Here is a 21,351-nt window from a genome sequence, read left to right on the forward strand (position 1 = left end):
GAAAGCAAATTTGGATTGAGAGCCGATTCTAGGTGTTCTTTTATTGGCATGGGTTGCCTCCCACGAAGCGCTTGATTTAACGTCGTGCAGCCGGACGCATATCATCCTTCAAGCATCCTTGGAGCCCATGGCATGGAGGGGGATTTCCTCCACAACTTTCTCCTCAAAATACTCACACATTGAATCCTTGAATGGAAGGGGATAGTGATCCTTCCTGATTGTGGTATTTTGCTTCCAAAAATCAATGTAAACTTCCCCACCACCTTGCATTTGATTATGTACCTGCACCAAAGAAGGTAACAACCTATTAGTTGAAATAGGAATTGAAATTGGACTAGGTGACGTACCGATATGCTGCAATGAAGTGGCAGCACTATCAACAAATGCACATGGATTGTTCTCGGTCAGATTTGGGGTTTTGAGGGTTGTGGTCGTGCACTTCTTGTTATCCACTCCAATTCCCTCTTCGTTGGTGGCTCGAAATGCATCCTTCTTGATAGGTGTTGAACGTTCTTGCCCTATATCAATGAAAAAACAAAAACGAACATCATTAGAAGTCTCAATAGATTCAGAAATTTTAAAATTAATCATGTCACCACCAAACGCCATAGTTATTGCTCCCTTGGCCACATCAATCTTAGTTTGAGCTGTTTTCATGAAAGGTCGTCCAAGTAAGATTGGCGATGGTGGAGTTTGGACTGAGTCCTCCATATCAAGCACATAGAAATCTGCAGGAAAAATCAAGTGGTCTACCTACACCAAAACATCTTCCAACACTCATTTTGGATATGCATTAGATCAATCGGCTAATTGAATAATCACACCATCCTTTTTAAGTTCTCCTAGATTCATAGATGCATAAACAGAATATGGTATGACATTAATTGATGCACCTAAATCTAGCATAACATGTTCAAATCTAGTATTGCCAATAATACAAGGAATTGTAAAACTACCGAGGTCTTTACATTTAGGTGGCAGCTTTCTTTGCAACATTGCAGAGACATTCTCGCTTACATGCACCACTTCTTTCTCCCTAATCCGTTTCCTTGTTGTACAAAGCTTCTTCAAAAACTTAGCATACTTCGGGATTTGCTTTATAGCATCAAGGAGTGGGATATTGACATGCACCTTTCTAAACGTCTCCAGAACATCTTTTTCTTCCTCTTCGTTCTTGGCTTGCATAAATCTGCAAGGAAATGGTACATTTGGAGGAATAACATTAGAATTAATTGGAATTGGACCCTTCTTACCTGATTTGGACAGATTAGGATGTGTAGAGGGTGTAGGGGGATGCGGCAAGGATTGCTCAATCCTTGCCGTGGCCTTGTCTTGGCTTTCCTCCTCGAATTGCAACTTCTCGTCCTCCTTTGGGGCGGAGTTGGATGGGTTGGGGTCAGATCCAACTTCTTTTCCACTTCGCAAGATAATGGTATTGGCAGATTCGAAACATCCATTTGGATTCACATTTGTTGCACTAGATAACTAACCTTGTTCTCTACTGAATTTCCCCATGAATTCAGCCATTTGTCCCACTTGTTTCTTCAAGTCCTCCACCTCCTTGGCTTGATTTTGCATGCCCTGCGCCACATTGGTTAATAATTGAACAAGTTGATCATTATCCATGGAGATACTTGAATTTGATTGGAATTGTTGTAGGGGGAGCTGTGGTGGCTGCATAGGCGTTAAATAAAACTCCTCAGATTGCTGCCAATATCCGTCTTGTTGAGCCTCCTTGGCTTGATTTTGTGAGCCCTGCACCAAAGAATTTAATTCATCAAAAATTCGATCATAATCTACTGACGAACCTGAGTTTGATTGGGCATATTGTATATGAGGTTGTGGTGGTTGCATAGGTCATGAATAGAACTCCTCATATGGCTGCCAATATCCTTCATGTTGAACTTGTTGAGCTTCCCACCACATAGAGTTTGAATGATCACTCCAATCTCTTTATGGACATTGATTGGCTTGATATCCTTGCCTATAAGACGCACCAAATGTAGGGACACTTTGCATTATGGTCCTTTCGGCATACTGCGACAATTGAGAAGTAAGATTTGCCAATTGAGCTTGAATGCTAGCAAAATCCATGTCTTACTTCTCTAGTACCTAAAATCAAAGAACGAAAACTAAATCAAATATCAAAAGTAAAATAAACAAAACAAAACAAAATCAGAAACTAAAAACAAAAGACACGAAAAGAAACAAAAAGGGATTAGCAAAGTTGCTAATCCTCGGCAACGGCGCCAAAAATTTGATGCTTTAAAAGTTAAGCACTCAAATTAAACCCTCTTGTTGTCAAATTGTAGTATAAATGCAAGTAGTGATCGTTCTAAACCGGGGATTAGGAGGGCTTACTAAAACCTCTAAAATGACTCAAAAACATAAACAAAACAGATTTTAAACACTTTGGAACAAGAAAGTAAAAGGGGGGTTTTGATTTGGATGAATTTGAAATAAACAAGCAAGTTATAAAACTAGGCAGATTGTAAAATGAATTTGAGAAATAAAATGATGGATGGATTAGTTAGATGTCCGTTCTTCACACATGACACACTTGTACATGAATCGATTTCCAATTGCTTTTCAATAAACTATGATGCTCAACACCCCAGATTAACCATGATGCACAAATTAACCCTCAGATTTTCCTTTACTCATTGAATTGGATGAATGCATGCGACAACCCAAATCATTCTCTAAAAGTCCCCTATATGAATGCATAATAGAGATACAATCAGAGATCATTACGTTCAATGAAAATCATAAGTGTTGACGAGGCAATTGTAACTATGAATGCATGATACGTTTGCCAAGAATTCAATTAACGCGATTGTGACAAGCAACCTTCACTACTTATGAATATAAACTTGTAACGATTAGGTGAAACTCATTTATATTCTAGCATCTAATTCATGCATGAAAACTAAGTATGCATCCTTAATAAACATACAAGAATCAGTTATGAAGAAAATAGATAATTGAATTGCAATCACAACTTATCAAATCACAATTGGAAGAAATCAATTCATATCTCAAGCATGTTCATGGCTTCAAACTTCCCCCTAACTAAATAGAGGTTTGGCCACTCATTGTTGCAACAAAATCAGAAATTAACAAAGTAGACATTTAAAACAAGAACGAAGTACACCTAAAATGCTCCAATCTTCAAGCTTGAAACGCCAAGGACCTTTTTCTTCCCCACCTTGTTGCGGCACAAGTGTCTATGGATGTTTATGGTTGAATGGAAGGATCATGGATAGGTTTAGATTGGATGGAGAATGCGGCAAAGAATGGAGAGTTGTGTAGATGATGTGTGTGTGTTTTTTTGATAGATCTCCTAGTTATGGTGAAGGATGGATGTATTTATAGGCTAGGGAGAGGACCACCATCTAATTAAGGTGGTAGTGGTGTATGTTATGGTAATGAGTGGATGTAATGGGTGTAATGGGTGAGTGTTGTTGTAATGAGTGGATGTAATGGGTGTCGTGGGTTGTGGTAATGAGTGGATGTAATGGGTGTAGTGGGTGAGTGTTGTTGTAATGAGTGGATGTAATGGGTGTAATGGGTGAGTGTTTTGGTAATGAGTGGATGTAATGGGTGTAGTGGGTGAGTGTTTTGGTAATGAGTGGATGTAATGGGTATAGTGGGTTGTGGTAATGAGTGGATGTAATGGGTGTAGTGGGTGAGTGTTTCTAGCCTCTTTTGACTTCAAATTCGTCCATCCATCTTGCTCCATGCATAAGCTATCCAATCTTGGCCAAAAACTACTCCAAATTGCTCCAAATTGCACTTTCTTGCCAACTTTGCTATTAGGACCTACAAACACACGAAAATAGCTTAAAACACTCTTATAAGCAATAACTAACTAAGTAAGTGCAAGAAAACATGTTAACTAAGTCGCATAAATATGCTCCTATCAGCTACCATCTCTCAGAAGGCTTGAAACTGATGGGTTAAATGGAGTGGAATTGTTTGAGTGTTGGTTCTACTTTCCCTCTTTTCTTACTGTGTTTTATGGTGGTTATATTATACGACAGTTTATTGTATCGAACTAGTCTTCAGTGAAAAAGGAGCTTCAACAAGTTTATGAGCTCTAGTTTCCAAATTTCCTTTTTCAAGTTTGTTTCGAAATTATGTCCAAGGAGAGGTAGATTTTGGTACTTTGTGGAATTTGAACTTAAACGTTTGGTTTGTAAAATATGGATGACGATTTCATTTCTGTGGACCTGTGAATCTATGATCATGCATTAATGTTGTAAGACCAGAGTATTGAAAACCCTCTGTTGTTTACTAATCGATCTCAACCGGTCTAAATTCGACTTGTTTAATTAGTATTGCAAGATGATCATATCCATTAATCATGTCTTATGAAATGATTACCACTTCATCATGCCCTCAGGGATGCACAGAGCTACAAAAGTTTTCAAGTTGCTTCGCATGTGTAGGTTTTGAGTCTTGCAATGATATGTACGCGAAACTTATGAGCAAACAAAAGTAAACAACTCTTATGCATAAATGTTGGCTGCCAGAAAATCTCAGTAGTACCAGAGAAGATAAGCTTGTAATAAATTTCTAATTCTCAAAACAGAGGAAACAAGAGAAAGAAGATCTACATATAAGTACCCCTAGTTGGCTGGCACACATGACTTCTTTTACGAGCACGTTCTTCATTATGGTGCTGTGTCCGACATGCATATCCATACCAGCAATTTTCCGTTTGATGCTGGGTAGATGAAATTTGGGAATCGAAATCCGAAACAACTACAAGAGGAAGGAGATCAGCTTCTCATAACAGTAATTGCACGTAGGTGTCCTAGAAGTTATTGCCTCAACATGATTCAGCGGCATCCTCGTTCGATCAATTTCTTTGTTGTTCAACTTTGCAAGCCATTCTGCAATGACATCCTGCAATGTTCTCCCCAACTGTGCAATACGCTTCTCAGTGATAACTTGTTCATGTCGATTGTTTTCATGCGCTGAAGTAGGGATTCTAGAGATGGTCCGTTCTGAGATTGGTTTGAAAGTCTCGCGACTGCACACACGGTGAGAATCACTTTGTGCAACCCCTTGTGCATGCCAATATGTACCACAAAATGCCTCATCACATCCTAAACAGTGTTGAGGTACACTGTTATTGGTGCGCGAAGGCATCATTCCTCCGCATGCTTGACATTGCAGATGGATAGTGGGTTGATTGCAGCGAAACCCACCATATTTCATTACCACATTGAGGGCATGGATTAGACGCATTATCATCTTCTTCATCCACTTGGGAGCGAGCCCTTTTTCCGCAAAGATGTTTTTTCAGAGTTTAAGATAAAGATTAATCGTACTGTTGCATAAAAGAAATTGCCACTTCATCGTTGGAGCATTTCAGTGAAGAATCCACTTTTAGTATTTCCTCCACAACGTTAAGCAGGAAGTGATTTCTTCCAACAAACTGTACAGCTGCTCGACACTGGGTATATAGTACACTTGAACGTTTCTCCTGTGATCTCTTTAACCACTCAGAGAAGCATCCGTTGCAGAAATTATGGAAGCAAGGAGCAACTGGAACAACATCATGCCATATATTCAAGCAAATGCAGCATTTTGCATGCTGAAATTATGGATGCAAGGAGCACCTGTAACAACATCATGCCATATATTCAAGCAAATGCAGCATTTGCATGCTCGACATCCGTAGAAATTTTTGGTGGATGACCATTGCAGAGTTTATTTGGCAAAATACAAAATCAACGAGTGATCAAACAAGAATCGTGCACTAAAAAAAGCTGATTTTCATTCATTGATTATCTGAGTAAATACCACATAAAAAATATAAACAAAAATACAAAGTAGCACACCAGAAATACCAGAAAGACTTCTCGTCTTTGTATCGTTCCAATTTTATCGGATGTCCCCGAAGGGACATACCAGAGACTTCTAGATCATAGAAAACTAACACCAACCCATTTTATTACCCAAACTTCTATGCGATTTTACCCACTGTACCTATGATTTCTCTTCTTGAAGAACACCATATCAACTTAATTTTACCAACCATTTAGCAAATGACACATGTATGGGGATCCTCTTCTGAACTTTTTACGTAATAATATGAAGGCATTGGAGGATAGTGAGCTTGGTAGGCCTTCATAACCTCAGCCATTTCGTCCTTTGGATCTTTCTTCTTCGGCTCCTCCTTTGGCTCCATTTTCTTCTCCTCCTGCTTTGCCGGTCCGACCGAGACTATCTCCGCCGGGCAAAGCTTCCTCAATCTACCCACCAATTCCACTGGATCTATGTCCCCTGTGACCGTCAGTTTCTTGTCCTTCATATCCATTGAACATGAATCAAGCCCTGCAAAAGGAAATTCCATTAACAAAATTAAATTAGTTTGTCACTCAATAGATGTGGATTCGAACTTGAGTGCAGACCAACAAACTGTTCTAAGGTCTGCTAATTCGAAACTATTGAAATCGGAGTAATATGTTGAAAAGGAGAGTAGTATGGCCATGGAATTATACCTTCAAGCCCCGAGATGGCCCTCATGGCTTTCTTCTTACCCTTCTCGTCGTATAATTCCAATTTCAACACTACTTTCTGTCATGAAACAAAACAAATTATAGTCAGAAATATAAGCAACGATCAAAATTCAGAACCAAGTGTCGACAAATTAGTGTAAAAAAGTGCAGGGTATTCAAGATTTTCAAAAGGTTCTAGTTTTGGGTTTACCCAAAAGTAGCAACATCAGTTATGCATGCATATCTTTTATGTAAAAGAATCACATAAAAAAGTTGTCTGCAGAAAGAGAAACCCTAATTACCTTCATTTTTCTGTGGAGCTCGACAGATCTGAAAGCAAGAAGTTGAATCCAAAACTTCAAATATTTCAGCAGAATCCAAGAGATTAAGAAAATAAAAGGAGATTAACTTATGGTAGAAGTAATTAAGAGGGAGAGAAGTTGAAAGTGTGTTGGTGAAGTGAAGAGTCCTTGGGGGACTGCAATTTATACTGAATAATTGAAGGTAGGAAAGAAAAGAACTTACAAAGAGGGAACTGAGTCAATGCAACTAGTCAAAAGTCAAGACGCAAGAAGTTCAGTCTACGGTCAACAAAATCATGTGCTAATTTTGGCTGCAAGAGAAAATTAATTAAATTCAATATTATTTACATCATCATGTAATCGAATACTAGAAGTTTAAGAATTCGCTTAGAAATACTTTTGAATTGAGTGTAATCGTTTTTTGTGAAATTTATTTTGAGTTTCAAAAACATTTAAGTGTTTTTTTTAAAGAAACACTAAACATGTGCTTCTTGCAGGAAACACTTAAAAGTATTTTTTTAAATCCACATGAATTCAAAAACATTTTAAGTGTTTTTTTAAAGAAACACTAAACATGTGCTTCTTGCAGGAAGCACTTAAAGTATTTTTTTAAATCCACATGAATTTTTACAAAGAGATAAGTTTCAAAAATATTTCCATAATATTTTCATTTCAAGCATTTTCAATCATTTTAAAAGCACTTCTAAACTAAGCCTAACAAACATTGTTATCATCTCCCAGTGCCAAACGACACCGTAGCAGCTTCGAACACTTTATGAAAAGTTCAATGGCTCGGACTATACTAACTATTTCTATCGGATAGGATAAATAACCACCGGATAGTCCTGACTAAATTAATCGGGCGTTTAGCGCAGTATCGGACTAATGACCGTATTATTTATACTGTGTTTGGTACTGAACCGGATAGGACAAGGGGAAAAAAAATTTGACAAATCTTTCTTTGTTTGTTGAACTTAACCTATTGAAAACCACACAAATTTTCAAATAACAAAGAAAAATAGTAAATGCCATACATCAAATTCAAAATATTTTCCCATAACATAAAAGAAGATTCACAAAAAACAACTACAGTCGTTACGTTATATAGATTAATCCAACCACATATCCAAGTTCATAAAATATACAAATGCAAGTTGGTTTCAGTAAGAAACGGTTTGTCTAGATAGCCAAAATATATGTATGTTGCTGCTTTGCTTTCAATAAGAAGCAATTTGTCCAAGTACTCAATATATACATGCTATGCATGCTACTTTTAACAAAATATATTGTTGTTGGTTTGAAATGTCAATTGTGGTTATTTTGTCCAAGTAACATGAGTACGAAGACTATTTTCATTGCACCATCCAAAGACAAGAATGTCCTCTCATTCTATGGCTTTTCAAAAAGAATATTCAGCACCTTGATTTGTCCTCTCAATCTAGTATTATGTTAGAAAATTACCTTCCCATAGGATTGCCATACTTTAGTAGTGCTATCAACCTCAATACATTTTCGTACATCATTCCATGCAAAACCAGTTTTATTTACCATGTCATAAACTATTGCATAATCTTTTTTCCACATCCTCATTTTGGACTCAATATGTGGAACTACTTTATATTGGCATTAGGACATTTCAAATTAATAGCTGCTTCAAATTGAGCCATTGTTCTAGGTTTGAAACAACCATTATCACATCACAAATTCTTAACAACTGCCTCCACAAGTATGAACAGCAATGCATCTTCTTCATATTGTTTCCAAACCCTTCTACTTCCTTTTGGTTAACTACTTTGTTCACTTTCCATTCCTATAATTACATACACAATAAGATAGCATATAATCAATTGTGCATATATGGGAACTTTAATGAAAAGCTCTCGGTACTGTTCACTTTAACAAGAAACCACATGTTTATACTAAAAAGTCAATCATGATATTATTCACTTTACCTTTTATTTTGTCAGTTAAAACTCAAAGTTTTCAAACTCTTTTCAAGTTTTCCTTATAATTTAATACTAAGTGATAAAAACCAGAAGAGCAGCAGCTCTCCCTTTCTTCTCTATTTCTCACTCACACTCTTTTTTCTAAAAGGCAATTACTTTACAAAGTGGAATAAATGCCAACAGCTTTTTCTTCTTTTCCAATTGAGAGTGTCGGCTACTCTGAATTTTTGTTTGAAACAAAAGTCATCATGACTTTTACTTTCACACGGTGTAAAGTTACACACAAAAAATAAGTCACAAATTTAATATTTTTCAAACTAAAAAAACAATGTGCATTTTTTTTTGTTCTTTTTCTTGAAAACTTTGGTGAAATGATAACTAGGCAACTCAGGCGGACAGAAGAAAACCACACCAGGAGCAACAGAAGAAAGCCTAAAAGTCAAGAGCAACAGAAGAACACCACACCAGCAGATAAAAACTGCATCAGCAGCAAGAAAAAACAGTAGCAGGAAGGACAAGAACAAGCAGAGAAACACAGTTAAACGAGTCAGGATAACATCTTGGCTAGACGAAACCAGAACAATTCTATTCAACACCCAATCAACAGAGCAATACTTCAACACCCAATCAACAATTCTATTCAGTAAACCACAACTGCTAAACGAAACCAAAACAAAGCAATACTTCAACACCCAATCAACAGAATGCCAGACCAAAAGGAAATCATAACAAAGCAATACTTCAACACCCAATCAAATAGGCACAGGAAGCACACCCCCACTCCCACTATCACCAATCACAAGCAAGATATGCATTCCTCATTCTTCAAGTTCAATTAAAAATTAACACGAAATAATATCAAATTTCATACCTCTGAGCTTCAAATCCATTTTCAAAGCTCAAAAACACTACTAAATGCTAACATGGCCTCAGAGCCTAGATTCATCGTCTAAACTGGGCGTGAACCCGTGGAAGAAAACTTGAATCATTTTAAGTTGTATTTGAGGTCATCCGAGTTTTAAGTTTGTCTGATTTCTCAATTTCAAAGTCTAATATGGCTAGATCGAGTACTGCAGAGCTTCGCACTCCAGTTTTCAATGGTGACAACTATGAATTCTAGAGAATTCAGATGGAAACCATACTAAATTCTCATGGACTCTAGGATCTTGTAAAGAATGGCTTTGATGTCTCAGATCCAAAGAAAGCGAATGAAGAGGTCACTAAAGAAACAAAGAAGGGTGAATCCTCTGGTGCAGAGAAGCCGCCAACAGAACAAATAGGCACAGGAAGCACTTCACCTAAAAGCACTTAAATCGTAAGAAAGTTGGAGAACAAACAGATTAACCGCACAACCCAGTTAGCTAAACCCAGCAGAAATCAAAAAACGCATGCAGCCACAAAAGTCCAACTATTGAAATATCAAAAAATCACTGACAACCCATTTCTCTTAAAGCATCAGAAACTCGATGCCCAATTCACAAAACCCACCAAAATTTGATCCCGGTGGGTGCAAAATCTTAAACATACATAGCAAAAATAAGAACCCATATGAATAAAAATGGGAACTTTATACCCAAAATCGAAGAGGCGTACCAGGCGAGCACTGCGGTTTTTGGGTAGCCGGAAAAAAGCAGCAGCGTAACGATAAAGATGAGGAGAAAGTTGGGGGCGAGTGGCGAGGAGAGAGAGAGTGTGTGAGCTTCTGTAGTGAAAATTCTAACTCGACCCCAAATTTGACCCCACAGCAAACCCTAAAATTCGGAAATTATAATTAAAACACAAAATTACATAATCAATTGCATAATCAGAGAGAAAACAATAACTAGATTCAACCAATTGAAAAAAAATTGCAAGAAATATAGGAGGAGGGGGAAGAACAGAGGGAGGAGCGGAACCTGGGAAGAAGAAGAAAAATGAAAAGACGAACTGTGATGCAAACGAAGAAGAAGAATTTGAGAAGACGGACCTGGGATTCAGACGAGAGAGGAGTGCGTCTGGAGAGGAAGAGAGAGCGTTTGGAGACCGCCGTCCGGAGAGGAAGAGAGAGCGTTTGGAAACCGCCGTCTGGAGAGGAAGAAGAGAAGCCCAACTAAATTGTACCGTGCTTTGGACGATAAAAGGAAGAGGGTAAAGACCGTATATAAAAGGTAGGTCAAATTTTTTTTTTGTAGTCCTCTGGTGACACCCCACTTTTAATGTAACCTTGTGGTGAAAAAGCTATTAATTAAACTCTCGTGGTGAGCTCTGTTAGCAATTAAGGTCCAAATCCAAAGTTTCGTTAGTCTTCCGTTAAATAAAATTGGTCAAAATTAAGTTTATTTATTTTTGAAAATAAAAGGACAAAAGTATGATTGAATTAAAATAAAATTACAAATAAAGAAACTTGTGAAGATAAAAAAACCCAACAGTTCCGTATCTCATCTCAGGCTCCCAACCATCACCATAGCCACTAGTGGACCTCCATCGTCGTTAACCATAACCTCAAATCCTGTTAACCTAGTCAAATTGCAGATCAAGCCAAACCCATTGTGAAAAACACATCCCACCCTCCAAGTTTGCAGACTAACCAAAACCCAAGTGAAAAAGAGATATAATATAATTAACCATTCACAAAAGAAAAAATTTCATCATTTTTCATACCATAATATATTTTGCACACTGATGACAAAATTATGTCCAGCCTAAAAAAAAAAAAAAAAAGCAAAGACAAAAGTATGTCTTCCACAATATATTGTGGTTCATCTTAACAAAATGCCATTGAAAATGTCTTCCACAAAATAAACAAATAATCTTGTCTCCCACAAAATAAAATCAATTTCCTCCGCTGCGTCATTTCTTTTGCAAGGTACGATGCTTTTTCACTTGTTGGTTTTGCATATTGTGCATTGGGGACATTCCAGAAGGTCTCCAAGGATTCTTAGCATTGGATGATATTGCAGAGGTCATTCCTGGAGGTCTCCAAGGTGTATTGGCAAAGTTGGAATTAGATGATATCTCTGAAGGCAATACAACTAATGGAGCTGAACTTCCAACAGTTTCAATGGTTGTCTGCCTCTTACACTGTTATTTTTGTACAATAAAATATTAGAATAACAAAATAGCATCTAAGTGTCTAGATAATATGCGAAGAACTACAAAATAAACGACTTACTTTAGTCCTTGTATGCACTAGAGCCGAATTTCCAGCTGACTGATATGGAATGTCACCTATTAGACCTTCAGTGGTTGCAGTTACCATCTTGAATTGGCTTGTTGCTCATGTAGTTTCCACATGTGTATGCCTTATAGCCTAGATATTTTTATAAGAAAAATTACAATAATGTCATCCAAGTGGAGTTGCAACATTTGCATAGAAGTACAAAATTAAGTAGCTCACCGGTTGTTTGGCCATTGTAGGTGCTTGAGCTGCAGTAGGAGTTTCATGTCTATAAGCATGATAATTGCCAGTTGCATTACCACTATCAACAACAACTTCAATGGGATTTGCACTAGCTTTCTTACCTTTTCTGACTTCAGTATGAAGTCTTGGATACATATACCTCTTGTCCACATATACACCAGGTGGAACATCCGTAGGCTCATTCTTACAGAAATTCCAGTGATGGCCCCATTGCCAACACTTGCTGCACCTTATTGTCTTTCCTTTTCGACTTGCTAATTGTTTGTTGTTTGGATCAACGACTTTTTTTTCCATTTCTGGGCCTTTTCTCCTAACCCTTTTAGGCCTCCCCGATTGTTTTTTCACTAATGGTGGTAGTAATGGTGTGTTGGTAGACTTAGGCCACATGTTATTTCCTTTAACTGGAAAAATCATGTAGTCATAGGCTCTCAAGTAAGTTTCTTTAGTATACACCTCATCCAAATATTCCTCTAGGTCTGCTCTATGGTGAAACAATGCTGCACAAGCATGGATGCATGGGATTCCAGTTAGATCCCAACTCCTACAACTACAAGTCCTATTACCAACATCAACAACATACTGATCATTCAAGTAAGTCCCAACTTGGAATACAAGATTCCCTGCGTGTGCGGCCAAGTAATTTCTACCAGAAAATCTTGCCTTGTTGAGCTTAGTTTGAATTTTAGGACAAATTCTTCTTGGCCATGTACTCATTTCTGTCTTTTTAGCTTGCAACCTTCTCATTAAATTACACTTTATTATCTCCATCATGGTTAAAATTGGTTTATCCCTAGCAGTAAGTATCCAGCTATTAAATGTTTCACATAGGTTATTAAGAAGCATATCACATTTCACCCTAGTGCTAAACCTTGACCTAGCCCACCTAATAGGATCTCTTGCTGCCAACCAATTATATGCTTTGTCATTGACACTCTTCAACTTCTCCATCTCTGTTTCAAATTCAACACGATTAGGCGCCCTTGCAGCACTCCATAACAAATCTTTTAGTTTCTTACCTTTGTGAATTGCTTTGAAGTTTCCATATAGGTGCCTCACACACCATCTATGATCTGCCCTTGGGACCACTTGCTTAAAAGCTACATCCAAACCCTACAAGTGCAATGAGCATTCTGTCAAACTAGATGCAATAAATAAAACACATAAAGCATCGTTTTTTTTTTTCAGTTAAATATGTAATTATATTTTATTACATTTCTACTCTTCTCAGCTGTCTAGTATTTTTCAATATAGCATATCAATTGGCAAACAACTTTATTCATAGAACAGTCTTGGTGAACTAGTTTTAGTGTCACATTTTGTTGATCTGAAATAAATGCCCATCCGTGTTCTTCGACTGGTCTAAGATCATCAATAAGTAACTGTAAAAACCATGACCATGTTTCTTTGTTTTCAATTTCAACAGCAGCATAGGCTATTGGAAACATATTATCATTAGCATTAATACCAACGGCTGCAAGTAGTTGACCTGTGACAATAACTAGAGAAACTAAGTATGGAGTTTCTGACCAACTTAAGTCATAATATAAAATGACGGAGCATAATAATTTACCTTCGTATGGTCCTTTGAGATGACAACCGTCTACCCCGATCATTGGTCTGCATCCTGCTTTGAATCCTTTCTTGCAAGCATCAAGACAAACATATAACCTCTTAAAGAATGGAGGATCTACACTCACTTTCATAGTACTTCCCACATTTGTTTGCCTTACTTCTTCACAATATTCCCAAATTTTAGCAAATTGCTCATCATATGACCCTCTTAACATTTGTAGGGCTTCTGTCCTTGCTCTAAAACATTGACTAATCCCAACATCCAACTTCATGTCCCTTTTTATTACATCCTGTAAAGTTTTTGCAGTCATGCCCGGATGATCTTTAAATCGATTCAAATACTTCTCAGCAATGAACTTGTATGTCACATACTTATTTTTCCACACTCTACTGCATATATGTTTATCATTAAGAACTTTGATTTGCCAAGTGGTATCATTTTGCATTACACTTGCATGCAATCTCCAAGGACACCCTACTGCACAAACTGCAGTAACCCTACCCCTATCATTCTTCTTCATATCAATATCATAACCCCCATAAATCGAATACCTCTTGATGGCGGTTTTCAGGTGTTTAGCTTGTGCAAACCTCATCCTAATTTTGAAACTAGGTTTATCCATATCAGTTTCTGCATTAAACTCAGGATCTCTCTCAGTAGAATCTTCATCATCATCTGAATTATGAGGACTATGCAATTCCTCATAGTTGTGCTCTTTCTCCTCAGGTAGCTCATTATCAATAATATTTTTAGGTATAACAGTCCTCTGTACAACAGGTCTCGTGTTTGTCCTTACAGATGAGATGTCCACATACTTAGCAAACAACAAATCATCATCTTCCATAGCAGCATCATTTTCAAAATCATACAACTCATAGTTAGAATCATCACTATCTGTTCCATGATTACACCGATAACCAATCTCCCCATCCTCTTGTAAAAAGGTTTCATATAGCCCTTCACTATTGACTTCATATTGCTCCCCACTTTCTTCTAAAACATTTCCATATACCCTTTTACCCTTATCTACATTAGGGTTAGGAATTTCAATTGACCATAGGCTATTAAGAACTTCATCTTGTACCTGAGCATTGCTTTGAATGTGAGAGAACACTTTTTCTGGGACTTGAGTGGACGCATCACCCATTATCTCATGAAAAAAATCATTAAAGTTTGGTTCTGGAACTAAAATTGACCTGTCCGCATCATGCTCCACATAGATTGTCATTTCCCTTGAACTAGGGATAATGTTAATCATAGCTGATATGTCATTGTCACCATCTAGTGGATGCAAAGCACATTGAGGGTCCTCTCCTGGCTTGGTGAAATGAAATCTCTTCACATGTTTGTATCCAACTTCTTCCATCATATACTTGAGTTCATGAGTTGACAACAAGTCTGGATCTACATTATCAAAATATATCATCTGCCCTCCGCATATGAACTTGAGTGTAAACAAATCAGCCCCTGCAATTTGATAGCACATGTATCTCAACCTATGTAATACAGAAAAATCACTTATGCATTGCAGTACTGGCCAACTAGGGCCTACATCAAACCACACTACCAATTACAGACAAAATTGAAAGACATATATGCATTCGAACAGGTACAAAGTGATACAAGAATGAAAATTCAAGTAAGACTAAGACTCTAACTCATGATCAAAGACGTGTTGGCATTGAAAAATAAACAATGGTTTATTAAAAGTATTAGGATTTTCAAACGAAATTAAATCATACCTAAGAAATTAGGTGCGACTTCACCTTCACCCCTTCTCCTAGCCATTGAAGTGGTTTTTCGAGTTTAATTTCACTTGGGTTTTGGTTGGTCTGCAAATTTGAGGGGTGGGATGTGTTTTTCACAATGGGTTTGGCTTGATCTGCAAGACTAGGTTAATAGTATTTGAGGTGATGGTTAACGACGATGGACGTCCACCAATGGCTATGATGGTGGCTGGGAGCGAGATAAGATACGGGGACTGTTGAGTTTTTTTATCTTCACAAGTTTCTTTATTTGTAATTTTATTTTAATTCAATCATGTTTTTGTCCTTTTATTTTCTAAAATAAATAAACTTAATTTTGATAGTTTTTATTTAACAGAAGACGAACGGAATTTTGGATTTGGACCTTAATTGCTAACAGAGCTCACCACAGAGGTTTAATTAATAGCTTTTTCACCACAAGGGTCACATTGAGAGTGACGTGTCACCACAGGGACTACAAAAAAAATTTGGCCTAAAAGGTATGCCCGGATTATTTAATCCGCCTATTTAATTCAAACAGACATCAAATATCGTATTTCATATTATAAGAACCACTCGTTCTTATAAAGTTAAAATCCTTACCTTATTTTTTGGTGCTTTTTGTATTTCACTCAATAATTTAATTCAAGTGGTTGTGGTAGGCCCTTTAATGATGCCGGCCCAGTCCAGCATCACTGGCAACATCCCCATCAACAAAAACTGGCGCAGCCCTTTTCTCCTGTTCGGCCCAATTGTCTGCCCAATTTTTCTCAGCCCAGATGGCCTGCTCCGAGGCCCTCCTTAACTGCAATACATTCTAGCATATCCAGACCTGCCCGCACAGGTACTGTGGGTCTGATCAGGCCGCACCCTTTGCTGGAACCCAGTTTAAACAGCAGCCTGACCCACTTTGGCATCCCGACACTGGTGTTACCCATCACATGACGAGTTAACCGTCTTTGGTTGCGCATGTGGAGCCCTATGCGGGTCCTTCTCCTTCTAATGTTTATTTGGGTAGGCAATACAATGTACATTACCCACATCCGCACCCTTCCTCTTTCTCTTGATTCCTTTAATTTTCATCTTCGCATTGTCTTTTTTCTTCCCGACCTTTGTAATTGTTTTTTTGTTGCTCGTTTCACCCAAGAAAATTTACTCTTCTTTGTCCTTGCTCCTCACTTTTATCAAATCTATGACTTACTTAGAGCAACTTCACCCATAGAGCCCTCCCCCTGGCAATCCACTATTGAATCCACCCTTTTGAACAGTAACTGCCTTTAACGAATAGTAACTGCCATTAATGAACAGTAATTGCCATTTGCATCTCCACCCTTGGAGCCCTCCCCCCTGGCAATAGGCAATAAAATATTAGTTTTTTTTGTTTGTTTAAATAATACAAAATAAAATTATTTGTAATTTCGGATAAGATTTTTTAAATCGTTCTCGTTGCGCCACATGTCATTTTATAAAAAAAAACAATTATTTAGCGATGGATTTCGATAAGATTTTTATCCAATGTCATCGTGCCACGTGTCGTTATCTTTTGAGAATCTTTGACGATAGATTTCGATCAGATTTTAACTCGTTCAAAATTGCGCCACGTGTCATTATCTGAAAAGTTAATTATTGGAGATCGATTTCGATAAGATTTTTATCCAATACGATCGTGCAACGTGTCATTATCTTTTCAGAATATTTGAGGATAGATTTCGATCAGATTTTTAACGAATGACGGCATGCCACGTGGCCTTATCTACAATCCAATCCTTTCTGAATCGTCCATATAATCCACCATCTATCCTCACAAATCTCACACCAATTTTCTCAACATCTCTATCTCATTATTCATAGTTTCTGCTTCTTCTTCACCATCCATCATTACAATGTCTTCTTCTTCATCAAGGATGATGTGGGAAATCGATTAGCAAGAGGAAGAATTGTTTAACCAATCTGAAGGAATGCTCAACCTTCAGATAACCGAAAATGAGATGGAAGAGGATGAGAAGCGTAGAAGGAGAGATGACGAAACAAGAATGGCGAGAGCCTCACATTCCCGTCGAGTCATCCAGACTGTTGCTCAGATATGCAGGCCCAACCGTTCAAGAAACCTTGATAGAAACAGGCAACGACGGGGTGAAGAGCTGTTGGACGATTACTTTGTCCATAACAGTGCATTTCCTGATACGTACTTCAGACGTCGTTTTAGAATGGAACGACATTTGTTCAACAGAATCATGACTGATGTTTGCAACCATGATTCTTACTTTGTGCAAAAGAAGAATGCTTGTGGTGTTATGGGTCTCTTGCTTAAGCAAAAAATCACTGCTGCGTTGCGGATGCTTGCGTATGGAGCATCTGCAGACCAAGTGGATGAGATAACGAGGATGGGGAAATCAACCATTCTTGAGGCCCTGATGAGGTTTTGCAGAGCAGTCGAATCTTTGTACACCGCAGAGTACCTCCGAAAACCTACTCGCAGGGACTTGCAAAGGCTTCTGAAGAAGGGCGAGATGCGAGGTTTTCCTGGGATGATAGGAAGCATCGATTGTATGCACTGGACGTGGAAAAATTGTCCAAGTGCATGGCAAGGCGCATATGGGGACAGAAAATGATCAAAATCTATCATTTTGGAGGTAGTGGCATCTTTTGATACATGGATATGGCACGCCTTTTTCGGGGTTCCGGGGGCTCAAAATGATCTCAACGTCCTTGCCCAATCCCCAGTGTTCAACGACGTCCTACAAGGAAAGGCACCAAAAGTCACGTACGTCATCAACGGACGTAGGTACGACGGGCCATACTACCTAGCTGACGGCATTTACCCACGGTGGGAAACATTTGTCAAAACAGTGCCACGTCCGCGAAGTGCAAGGGAAAAACACTTTGCAAGCTGTCAAGAGGGGTGCAGGAAAGATGTGGAGCGTTGTTTTGGTATCCTTCAAGCTCGTTGGGCGATCGTCAGGGGTGCTGCCAGAATGTTCGATGTAAAGTCACTTCGATCCATCATGATGACGTGCGTCATTCTTCACAACATGATTGTGGAAGATGAGTTCGATTATGATGCGGTTGATGAATATGAGCCAGAGCCAGACACGATGAACAATTCAAGAACACGGATATATTGTGCGCATGATGCCACCAAAGAACCCGTGCAACACGAGCCATTAGAAAGGGATGGACATTACAATGAAAGGGTCATTCAACGATATACTGCACTTCAAAGGTCATCTATGCACAATGATCGGCAAATTGACTTGATAGAGCACCAGTGGGCATTGAAACAAGTTGAAGATACTTAAGTTTATTTAGTATGTTTGTTTGTATTTGGTGTGTTGATGTAATTTTATTTGGTGTGTTTTTTGTAGTGAGTTTTTTATTATTTCGTATGTTTATGTAATTTTATTTGGTGTGAATTATTTGGTATGTTTATGTAATTTTATTTGGTGTATTTTTTGTAGTGAGTTTTTTATTATTTCGTATGTTTATGTAATTTTATTTGGTGTGTTTATGTAATTCCAATTGGTGAGTTTTTTAGTTTTATTTGGTGTGTTTTATAATTTCATTATACGTGAACAATTTGATGAATAAAGATTTTATTATTAGGATAAATATATTACGAAATTAAATACATGTACTCTCACTTTAAATAAAGTACTAACTTCAATAAAATGGAAACAACATAAATAATAAATTACAACCCAAAGTGATGGGAAAACTATGGGCTCCGATTACAAAAGTACCCTATTCCTCACCACTTAACCAATTTGTGGTGCTAGGATCATCTTGTCTTGTTGTGCTAGGACCATCTTGTCTTGATCTCGCTTCTTGATAGCGATTTTACCACTTGTAAAACAAAGGGTTAAACCATAGAAAATTCTTGCAAGAGAACAAGTGTTTGTAGTATAGAATGGCTCAAGCAAGGTCGATCTCCTCAGGGACTGATATAAACAATTTACGAGTTTTTGTGTATTTAACTTATTTAACTTTAAGAATTACACTAATTTGACGAAACTAAATATTACTGGATGTGACTTAAACAAATATCTAAAATGGGAATTGGTTTTAGGGAATAATGATTCAACTTAAACAAAACAAGTAAATAAGGAAATTCAAGATAAAATAAATGATTTAAGAAAAATAGACTGACAATATGCTAGAGTTCAACCTTTACCAACAACACTCCTACGTAGCTATTCCAATTGCTTAAATAAATGAAAACACACCTGCTTTGAAGGTTGGATTTTCCTTGTGTATGTTTTACTTGTGATATTCAAGCTAAAACGCATACCACTACATGCAACTTATCCATGACATTTGGATTAAATATAAACATGAGTGGTTCATTAATCTTGGTGAAAATCCTTTTGTTAAACCATATAATCCCTAAGAGCATGATATTTACCTTAGGAGAGTACAATCTTCAATCACAAGAAGCATAACCAATTTTAACGTGACATTCGTTCAAAATTGCATCCGATAACTTTTCTAAGCATCCTAATGGTGATCAAGCATCAAGGTACATAGATAGTTTAATTCAGTGATTGAAAATATCAAAGCAAGCATATAACAATACTTAAGCAATTGAAAAATAAACTACGTATTCATATTGCGGCTCATGGCCTCACTCTAGCATAATAAAATTAGTTACACATAATTATGTTCATACATAAGAAATTATCCATAAAAAATAACAAGAAAGAAAACACCCGTTTTTAGTTCCTCAGCTCTGCGCACTGCCTTCTACTCCCGTGCTACTCTTCTCCTCTGCTTCTGCTGCGTCAGTCTCCCTCTGTCCTCTGCGCCTCTGGTTTCTGCTCTGTTCCTGTCGTTTCCCTCCTTGCGCGCTCCCCCTCTTTCTTTTATTCTTTTATGCTCTGACGCCAGTCTCTCTGCCCAATCTTCTTCTTATTCTTTTTTTTAATTATTTTCTTTTCTTTCTTTTCTCCACCAGTCGGTGTCCTCCCCACTCCTCTCTGTCTATATCCACTACTCTCTCTTTAATTGCTGTTTTTATTCTTTCTGCCGTCCAGTCTGTGTCCCACTTCTTTTATTCTCCTTCCCACTTTTATTTCTTCAGTCCGTATTTTATTTTCCTGCCAGCCTTTTTCAGTCCCGCTTATTTTTTTATTGTTTTCTTTTTCTTTCTCTGCGCAGTACGTGCCTCTCTCTCTCTTTTTCTGCTCAGTGCTTTCCACTTCCTTCCTTTGTTTATGCCGTGTCCCTCCCCACTGTCTTTCTTTTTTTCTATTTCTGTTTTCTGCTCAGTGCTTTCCACTTCCTTCCCAATTATTTCTTTTCTTTTATCTTCTTTTCAGCCCATTTTCTTTGAGATTGATCCTAAAATAAAATTAATTGTACATTAACACAAGGTAAGGTAAAATGCCACAATTTTAACACAAAAACATCACAAAGACTTTAGAAATGAATGATATAAATGCATGAAATATATGAGTGATCAAATACCCCTAAACTTACATTTTTGCTAGTCATCTAGCAAAACAAAACACAAAACAAAACCACTCAACTAAGACTAGATTCAACAACTTAGTAGCCAACTTCTTAATTTCGATTTCAGAGATAAGTGCTAACCATGAAATACACTGCCAAGAAGTAAGCAAGAGCTCAAAACATCATCCAATAGTTAACCAAATTTCCTTCAAACAAAAAACGTTGAAAAGCCATGTGTGAGCTAGCCATGTCAATGCAATTCCAAGCTCCTTTAAATCATCATATGCAAACATGTGAGTTTCTCACAAGACATACACTCATTCACTCATAAGTTTTGGTTAATGTGTTTCACTCAAGTGATCTCAGTGCACATGCCGCCATATACTTGATTGTCCACCTAACTCGCTTATCAATATTTAAGTAAT

The 21,351-nt window shown here is 37.6% G+C and overlaps 3 protein-coding genes and 1 pseudogene across 6 annotated transcripts; all 4 read right to left on the reverse strand.

The window, feature by feature from the left end:
- Positions 1-4,484: 4,484 nt before the first annotated feature.
- On the reverse strand, positions 4,485-5,686 carry LOC139193608 (uncharacterized; annotated as a pseudogene).
- An 80-nt stretch (positions 5,687-5,766) lies between these two features.
- On the reverse strand, positions 5,767-10,909 carry LOC139193565 (heavy metal-associated isoprenylated plant protein 39-like). Of its 4 annotated transcripts, none has more exons than XM_070816764.1 (6): positions 10,727-10,909; positions 10,354-10,511; positions 7,038-7,125; positions 6,815-6,842; positions 6,516-6,591; positions 5,767-6,348 (listed from the first exon to the last, which is right to left on the reverse strand). In XM_070816764.1, the coding sequence occupies exons 4-6, from the start codon at positions 6,818-6,820 to the stop codon at positions 6,053-6,055; spliced, it is 378 nt and encodes a 125-aa protein (XP_070672865.1). In that variant the 5' UTR covers positions 6,821-6,842; positions 7,038-7,125; positions 10,354-10,511; positions 10,727-10,909; the 3' UTR covers positions 5,767-6,052. The 4 variants fall into 4 exon arrangements, with proteins under 4 accessions (XP_070672865.1, XP_070672866.1, XP_070672867.1 ...); XM_070816765.1 differs by having other exon boundaries at positions 6,815-6,868; XM_070816766.1 differs by lacking the exon at positions 10,354-10,511 and having other exon boundaries at positions 10,727-10,875.
- Positions 10,910-11,376: 467 nt separating this feature from the next.
- LOC139193729 (uncharacterized) lies at positions 11,377-13,108 on the reverse strand. Its single transcript, XM_070817322.1, has 3 exons — positions 12,137-13,108; positions 11,912-12,049; positions 11,377-11,820 (listed from the first exon to the last, which is right to left on the reverse strand). Exons 1-2 carry the CDS (start codon positions 13,106-13,108, stop codon positions 12,017-12,019), a joined length of 1,005 nt encoding a protein of 334 aa, XP_070673423.1. The 3' UTR covers positions 11,377-11,820; positions 11,912-12,016.
- Positions 13,108-15,225, reverse strand: LOC139193728 (uncharacterized). The gene is made up of 2 exons (XM_070817321.1): positions 13,731-15,225; positions 13,108-13,270 (listed from the first exon to the last, which is right to left on the reverse strand). Exons 1-2 carry the CDS (start codon positions 15,217-15,219, stop codon positions 13,251-13,253), a joined length of 1,509 nt encoding a protein of 502 aa, XP_070673422.1. The 5' UTR covers positions 15,220-15,225; the 3' UTR covers positions 13,108-13,250.
- Positions 15,226-21,351: the final 6,126 nt, after the last annotated feature.

The sequence above is a fragment of the Malus domestica genome, chromosome 17, assembly GCF_042453785.1.
Source record: "Malus domestica chromosome 17, GDT2T_hap1".
Taxonomy (NCBI): Eukaryota; Viridiplantae; Streptophyta; class Magnoliopsida; order Rosales; family Rosaceae; genus Malus; species Malus domestica.

Bases quoted from the DNA above. Each gene is read 5' to 3' on its own strand.
- LOC139193565 (XM_070816764.1), bottom strand. The intron at 6,349-6,515 runs GTATAATTCCAT...TTCCTTTTGCAG, and splicing joins GGCCATCTCGGGGCTTGAAG to GGCTTGATTCATGTTCAATG.
- LOC139193729 (XM_070817322.1), bottom strand. From the start codon at position 13,108: ATGGAGAAGTTGAAGAGTGTCAATGACAAAGCATATAATTGGTTGGCA. The intron at 12,050-12,136 runs GTGAGCTACTTA...AAAAATATCTAG, and splicing joins CTACAATGGCCAAACAACCG to GCTATAAGGCATACACATGT.
- LOC139193728 (XM_070817321.1), bottom strand. From the start codon at position 15,219: ATGTGCTATCAAATTGCAGGGGCTGATTTGTTTACACTCAAGTTCATA. The intron at 13,271-13,730 runs GTAAATTATTAT...TTGCACTTGTAG, and splicing joins TCTCAAAGGACCATACGAAG to GGTTTGGATGTAGCTTTTAA.